The sequence below is a fragment of the Ruditapes philippinarum genome, unplaced genomic scaffold, assembly GCF_026571515.1.
Source record: "Ruditapes philippinarum isolate M1 unplaced genomic scaffold, ASM2657151v2 ctg11587_1_1_1_1, whole genome shotgun sequence".
In the NCBI taxonomy this organism is placed as follows: Eukaryota; Metazoa; Mollusca; class Bivalvia; order Venerida; family Veneridae; genus Ruditapes; species Ruditapes philippinarum.
The window spans coordinates 1-8,549 of NW_026861331.1; the positions used below are offsets into that span (position 1 = coordinate 1).

At 30.4% G+C, this 8,549-nt stretch overlaps 1 protein-coding gene across 1 annotated transcript; it reads left to right on the forward strand.

Moving 5' to 3' along the window:
* Nucleotides 1–566: 566 nt before the first annotated feature.
* LOC132715287 (helicase with zinc finger domain 2-like) lies at nucleotides 567–8,051 on the forward strand (the record flags this gene model as incomplete). Its single annotated transcript, XM_060698278.1, has 7 exons — nucleotides 567–704; nucleotides 1,185–1,570; nucleotides 1,815–2,051; nucleotides 2,549–2,773; nucleotides 3,500–3,650; nucleotides 3,918–4,085; nucleotides 5,944–8,051. Coding segments are annotated over 7 exons (1,583 nt in total), but the record flags the coding sequence as incomplete, so codon positions are not given.
* Nucleotides 8,052–8,549: the final 498 nt, after the last annotated feature.

The window sequence follows — 8,549 nt, forward strand, 5'->3', positions numbered from 1 at the left end:
GAACTTTGGGGACTATATAAGAGAAAATTTTTTCGAAGGGTTGGAATAAAAATTGTTGATAGTTGCTTTTTTCGTTAAATAAAAAATCGATTTAAAAATTTTATATTGACCCTCCCTCCGGGGGATCTTTAAAATTTTTTTTTAAGGGAAAATTTTTGGGTTCATAAGGGTATCCCATGGTTTTTTCTTGTTTTTTAGATAAGGGATCATAAAAATATTGCAAGTCTTTTTTGAACGCAACCGGGAAATACCCAAGGGTTGTGGGGGATGACACGAAAACGAAAACCTTTTTTCCCCCAAAAAACAAGAAAGCAAAATGAAGCGATAGATAGAGCTTTGATGTTTACGCTTTTTTTCTTATACAAGGACCCCTGGGAAAAATGTTTCCATACATTTCATGTTTTAATTTATGAAAAGTTACAAGTTCATACTCAACTTAACGAAATTAATAAGCATAATTAATAAGAATAGTGTTTAACTTAAATCTTGTATTTTACTGCTCATTGAAAGATCTTTTTTCTGCTATGATTTTGTAATATGTTTTTTTTTTTCGTTTTTTAATTTAGGAACTGGCAAAACCTACACAGGAATCAAACTGGTATCTCTATTTAATAAAATCAATGACATTCAACATAAAGAGGGAAAACAAAGAAAACAAGTTCTTTTTTGTGGACCATCTAACAGATCAGTTGATCTTGTTGCAGGTTAGTTCTGGTTGTTTGTCAGCCGAATTCTTGTTGAGCTCATTTGTTAGTTTGCATCGACTCTTTGACGTAGAACATTGAATGAAATAAGGAATGATTTTAAAAACCTTTATTCATAGATACAAATTTACTTGTATCTGTATCATATTAAAATTTAATTCAACCTGCAATATTTCAATTTTCTAGAAATCAAGAGGTTTTGTAGAATATAATTTACGTTTTAATGAAATCGGGCAAAATAACCAATAACCATTTCTATTGTTACTATTGTTTTAAATATTTTACAGCAAGAGATAACAAAATAGTAAGACGAAACAAAAAAGCAAGCATTTAGCATACGACGATGTTTATTATCATTTCTGTCTGTTTAATCTTAGTTTCTTACTTTTACCGATGCATTTTAGTATAATTGTTATCGAAGATGTACATGTACATAAGTAATGAAGTCCTTATTTAAGTTATATCCTATATTGTTTGTAGAGTGGATGTACAATAGAATGGGTAATTATTGCCCAGACTTTGTCCGTGTTTATGGAAGGTCGATTGAAGCTTTGGACTTTCCTATACCTGGTAGAACTTTTCTGTCAAAGACCAGTACAAGAAATCAGAAAACATCACCTATTTTATACCCAGTGGCCCTTCATCATTTAATTCGCCAAAAAGGAAAGAAATATGCAGAAGAGATAAACGCATATGATAAGCTTTTCAAGGCAAACAATTATATGCCGATGCCAGAGAAAGTTGCAGCGTATGTACGCGTTGTCAGAGAAGCTTCAATTGATGAAATCAGGAAACATGATGTTATTCTTTGCACAACTGCTGTCGGGTCTAATCCAAAGATGTTAAAAGCTTTAAATGTTCATCAGGTAATATAAATTTTATTGCTATCGTAATTTAAATTATCATACTTTCACATAGTTGTACTCCTTTTTGGAGTAAGGGAGAAAATTATGAATGAAATTGATCTACCATATATACTAGAGGCAGACAAAGTTTATTTCTTAATAAAATTGTTTTCCCATAAGGTTTAATGACTCTTGACAAAGAGTAAAGTACAAACATTTTACCTCATCCTTAACTTTCAACATTATTCAATGTGTAAATTTTAAGGTTATTGTGGACGAGGCTGGTATGTGCACAGAGCCACAGTGTTTGGTTCCAATAATAGCCACAAAAGCTGAACAGGTTGTGCTTATAGGGGACCACAAGCAACTGCGACCAATCATAATGTGTAGGGAGGCTGGTTTACTTGGGATGGAGATGTCTTTGTTTGAGCGTTATGCTGTAACAAATACAAAACAGTTCAACAATGTGAAGTTCACTATGTTGGAACAGCAGTATAGAATGGTAATCATTTTTAAGTTGTCATTTCTAATTATTCTGTTTGACTATTTCTCGACTAATTCATTGATTTGAATAAATAAGCCAAGAAGGAAGCTTATACTAGTATTCAGCTCAACCACCAATGTTGGTTTTATTTTGGTTTATTTATTTTGGATTATTTCTTCCTTTTGGATTTTATTTTTCCACTGTACTAATGAATCATTCGATAAATTGCAAAATTTTAATTACTTTGAAGGATAGTATGACTTTTAGACTTTTAAATTAACTTAGTTTAATTTCATATTAAAATACATAGTCTCAAAAATATTGTTTTAGACTGTGCATTGAAACTGTTTTGTTGTAATGTATTCTTTTTTTTTTTTCATGAAAAAAAAATTGAAATTCAGACAATAACCTAATTGAAATGACTAAAATTGATATTGTGATATTGTTATATTCAATTAGATAAGGTAATATGCCGATAATTGTTATGTGTATTTTATGTTTTTTATATTATATAGAACCCCCAGATCTGTCGTTTCCCATCAGCAAATTTTTACAAAAACGCCCTGATAACAATGCCTGGTGCCTGGAGTAAAGGTAAAATTCGTATCTGGCCAAGGTGTCAAAACGAAATATACCCACACATATTTGTTCACGTTGAAGGAGAAGAAAAGGTGTTGACTGTGTCAACAGAAGAGGGAAATGAACAATCCAAGAGTAATATAGCTGAAATTGATGAAGTGGTAATGTTTTATAATATTTTCAATTATTGATATTTGATACATACTTCTGATTGATATTTTTACGCAACAAAAGATCTGCAAACTTTCATTGGTTAATTTATAATTATTCAAAAGTGCATTCATATCTCAAGCTCACCTGAGCACAATAGGCCAACTAAGCGCAAATTGCACATGATGAACTAATGTGATCCCCCGTCGTCCGTCGTCATCCGTCGTTCGTCGTCAACAATTTCTGAAAACAATATATCTTTTGAATCTGTTAACTGCATTATCCAAAACTACATATGGATCCTTGGGTGTTCCCCCTATTGAATTTTGTCATTAAAAATCTTCCTCTATAAAAGCGTAAAGCTTAGATATTTGTGATGAGATACTGTCTATGTGATCTCTACAAAGATTATTTAAATTATTGTGCTGTGGTAAAAAATGACCCTATCCCAGGGAATTATTGATTTTCCTTTCATGCATTTAGTAATTTAATAAAATAGGTATTCTCTTGAAAAATGTATCACAAGTCGTATCTTTTCTAAGATGTGGATGTTAGTCATGACTAGAAAATGACCTCTATTAAAACCTTGTCCAACTCAAAACTATGTAGAATGTTTGACCATTTTGTCAACAAGTGAGCGCTTTACGGCCATATTCCTCCTTGTTTTCTGATTTCAATCCCATGAATTTTATTTTTGTATCTGAAAGCATAATCCGTCGTGAATTTCCTGTTTTCAGATTAAAGTATATTCTTACTTCACAAGAGAGCAACCAACAGAGTCTGTCAATATACTTTCCCAGTACAACGCACAGGTATCAGAAATAAAACGACGACTGAAAGAGGATGGTTATGTTGATGAGAATGTCAGTACGGTAGTTTCAAGTCAAGGTATAATCTTGTTTAATATCTGAAAAAAAGTTAATTTGAAGTTTTGAATATGCGATTTTTGTTATTTTAATAAATTCAAGTATATATCATGTATAGTTATTTTAAAATATATGATTTTAAATAAAAAAAGGTTTGTGTATTTATGATGAAATGTAAATATGTACATTTATAAAGTTCCTGTATCTTATGCAGCTGTAAGATCTTTTGTATGTTAACTTTTGTTAACATTAATTACAAGTCTCTGAATGATCATTCCTTATATTTTAGGAGGGGAATGGGATTATGTGATTTTCAGTACAGTAAGATCTCTCCCTGAGTACAAGATAGAATCAAACCCTACATTAGGTTGGTGTAAACACAACCTTGGCTTTATCACTGACCAGAATCAGATAAACGTTGCACTAACTAGAGCAAGGAAGGGCCTGATAATTATAGGTAAGCGTGGTTGTATACTCGGTTCCTATGATATCAAGGGTTCTATGATATCAAGGTATTTAAATTTTCTGTGACTACTAGTAAAAGCAACACATGATGATGCTAATATTTGTAAAACTTGCACACTTGACTCATTTTCATCTGCCAATAAATTTAATTTGGTGAATATTGAATGTATTTGTGGCAAGAAAACTATTTTATAAAACCTTCATATTTTACTACCATTTTCCTTAATGGTTTTATACACAGTCAATTAAAATATGTAATAAACACATATACTGACATATAGTCTGTTCATATAGTTTTAATTTTATAGCAAGTTAACTGTTGGAAGTTTTTAACAACTTAACTTGAATGTTTTGACCCATCTATCCTTCCATACTTGCTTTTTTGGGGGATTACCTTGATACCGTAGTAACCTCCTCTGAAATTACCCATATGCAGACATGGAAAATATTCTAAAAAATGTCATTTTTATTGGTTCTTTTGAAATATTTTTTTGACAAACAGGTCTGGAAAAGATTCAATTATAAGATGGAAGAAAAATCTCATTCATTTATGATATTTATATTTAAATATTTTCCGATAAACGTTAAGTACCGTGATATCATAGAACCCCGGGCTACACGCAGTTGCATACTTTAACACCAAGAAATATTGCGTTTGCGTGATTGTTTTGATCACAGCAAGTCTTTTTATTGTAAAATAAACTATAAATTTACAACTTTCGAACCAATGATATTAGGAATTGTATTGAAAGTGACATAGAAACGAAATTGATATTCAGAATAATTAGTGTTTCACCGTTATCGATACGTTTTAGTGCATTCAAGATGTATTTAAAGTTCATAGGCCAGGTTCTTTTTATATGTTATTTTTGGACCTTATCAAAAATAAAGTTGAAAAATGTCTTGATTAAGTTTTTTATATTTTGAAATATTTACAAAAGCCAACTTTACAAAAATGAATAGACATCCCTGAAAATTAATTTATAAAAGAGCATTATATCAATAATCTCATAAAAATTCCACCCAACAATTCTACACTGCGACCTTCAAAGCACCGGTTTCACTTAATTTACGCAGCTTAGAATTTACAATTTAAATATTTGTTGTACCCACATCAAACCACTAAATTCAGTATACTTAACATGTTCTGTTAAAGTAACATATTAATGGTTTAGCTATGAACACATATTAATTTGTTCACTTACACTAATTTAGTTTTCTGAAGTAATATTTGTACATATTATCTAGATATGATTATGAAATAATCTTATTTCATTAAAAGTTCTATTAAAAAACATGTGCTGCAACAATGATGCTTTGCAGTAACATTTGTCTTGCTTTTGTTTATATTTTTACATTTTAAGATTAAGTAAATAATTAAAAAAATATCAGAACGATTTGATTGATGGTAAATGCGATAATTTTACGAAAACAAATCAAATTGTTTTCCGACGATAACCATATGACTATATAATACATGTATATATAATCATACATTCTGACCGTCGGAATTGTTTATGAATTCTTAAATACATACATAACTTTTATTTCTGTTAAACGTATACAAAATGTTACAGGATCTTTAAAACGCATTCGATAGCTTCCTTCAATATAATTTCTATGCATTTCATAAGAAGAGGTAAACAAACATTCATGTAAATCATACATAATAAGAATTTATATTTTAACTTTAACGAAGGTGTCTAAAAAGTGATCTGAGGAACATGTTTATAAACAGATTTTTACTTTTTAACGTTATAAAGTTGAATCAATGTAAATGGTATAGTAAACTTACTATTTGTTTTAAGGAACTATATTGAATTTAGTTTAATTGTAATTTATAATCATAGGGAACAAAAACTTGCTATCTTCTGATCAGTTCGTTTGGAAGAAACTGATACATCACTATGAAAATCTGGACTGCATGAAGACACCAAATGAATTTCCACCACGGGTTGACCGCACGAGACTTCAGAAGATGAAAGAACATAAGTTAGAAAGTGAGCGGCGTTATGGTGAATCAATGTACATGTACATCAAAGGAGAGGCAACATCTTACACCGGGTCATTTGATGATTGGCAAGAATTCAGGAGAAAACGCCATCGCCGTGGTCAGGAAAATTTATAGATCATTGCTAGAAATGTGCTGATTTGTTTGGATTGTTTTACATATTGCATATTTGATTTGTTTGTCGTGTTGAAAACAAAATATTTCAAAATTAATTTTATATTTATTGTTATATACAAAATGTATGTACATACGAGTATGATGTCATATTATACATTGAATGCTTGATTGCTTTTTTTTGTTGTGTGCTTATCTTTATATTATACTAAAAGTATAGATTATCAGCAAGTTTAAAATATTAATGTTCACTGTAAGTGTTGTATATACTTTTTATTATTGCCATCTATTTCATTTTGGTAAACCAAAACATACATAACTTCAGTATAAATACCATACGTTTTGTTGTTCTAAAAATTCATTCTTTATTTCAATGTGTTTAGTCGCTAACTTGTAAATTTAGTTTGCACTAAAATGAAAATGTATTTTTCCATTTTTGATATATATTTGTCTTTTTTTTGCTTTTTTAAATTATTTCATTGTATACTTTGTCAGTTTTACAGATTACAATACGTATGAATAATGTGTTTGCAAGATTATAGATTACTGAATGCCATAAAACTGATCCATTTTCATCTTTGACTGTCAAATGATTTCATTTGTACTTTGACCATTACTTACACTCTTTTAGAACGCGTCCACAATTTTCAACTACAGGTATTTGTTGCTTTAATTGCTGTTGAAAGATCGTCCACGTTTTACGACAGATAGCATAATGAATTGTTATATTCCCAATTGCTTGATAATTGTTTGCATAATTACTCACTTCTACTTGGTTATAATGGAACAATCCAGGAATACTGATTCTGTTTACTGTTGCCAGGTAACTTAAATAATTCATATCACAAAATGTCAAACAAATTCAAATGAAAATTGCTAGTGTTAGTAGCCTGAATAATTTAAACCCCAATGTGAAGCATTGTTCTTTTTATGTTTAGTAAGAGACAATGCATTAAACATAAATAATAGTTACATTTTAAACACAGCTTTCAGCAATGCTCAGGCATAATTCATTTCTTACATTAATCTTGATGTTTTCCAAAGATATTGCAAAGCGTTAACAAAACTTTAGTACGTATTTTTATGCCCACTTTCGAAGAAGAGTATATTGTTTTGCTTATGTCGGTCGGGTGGTCTGTCTGTCTATCTGTCGGTAAACTACATGGTTTCCGCTCATTGTCTTGAAAACTATTTATCACAAAGTATTCATAGTGATTGGTCATACTTGTAAGTCACCCCCATTAATTTTTGGGTCACTAGGTCGAAGGTCAAGGTCACAGAGTTATTGAATGCTAGTATGGTTTCCGCTTAATATCTTGAAAGCTATTTATCACAAAGTCTTCATATTTATAATATTGATTGGTAATAACTATTAGATGACCCCTATTGATTTTGGGCCACTAGTTCAAAGGTCAATGTCACAGGGGCCTTAAATGTCAGAATGGTTTCTGCTCATTATCTTGAAAACTATTTATCACAAAGCCTTCATTATTTTTCTTTTTTTCCATAATTGAACACTTCCATATACCCATTCATATTCATGGCAAGTTTCTATAACAAAAACAAATAATGTTAGTCAAGGGCTAGAAAGGGGGCATATGTGTCGTCCGACATTTCTTGTTGTAATTTTGTATTCATTTTCTTCAGTTCAAGATACTTTAAATGTGATATTTTTTTTTAATTTTCTAGGCTGTGATATCTGTTATAACTGACATTGTCCCTTCGTCAGAATTTTTATGTTTATTTTTTATTCAGAAAGGAAATAAATCTTAACATTAAATTTTGTCAGCCAATCATTATAGTAATTAATGCATGGTTCTCATTTTTTTCTCTCAAAAAAAATTATTATACACTATGTTCTTTCTGTAATGTTTGAATTATTGAAATAAAAAGTAACAAGAACCACAGCTCTGTCTTGCCTTATTTTGGATTATTGTCTTTTGTTCATTTTATACAATTTGGACTTTGTCCGGGACATAACTCTAAATTTTAAGAGATATCAACATGGAACTTTGTAGGTAGTTGGATAGCATTGGGGAGAAGTGCAGTGCAAAAGAATTATAACTCTACCTTGCTTTATTTTTGAGTTATTGACCTTTGTTCATTTTTACACATTGAATTTTGTCCGGGATATTACTCGGAAACCATAAGAGGTATTAACAAGAAAATTTGTAGGTAGATAGATCTCATTAGATAGAAGTGCAGTGCTAAAGAGTCGCAACTCTTTCTTGATTAGTTTTGGAGTTAATGCCCTCTGTTCATTTTTATACTTTGAACATTGTCCAGGAGATAGCTCTGAAAGTATAATAGAAATGAACAAGATACTTTGTA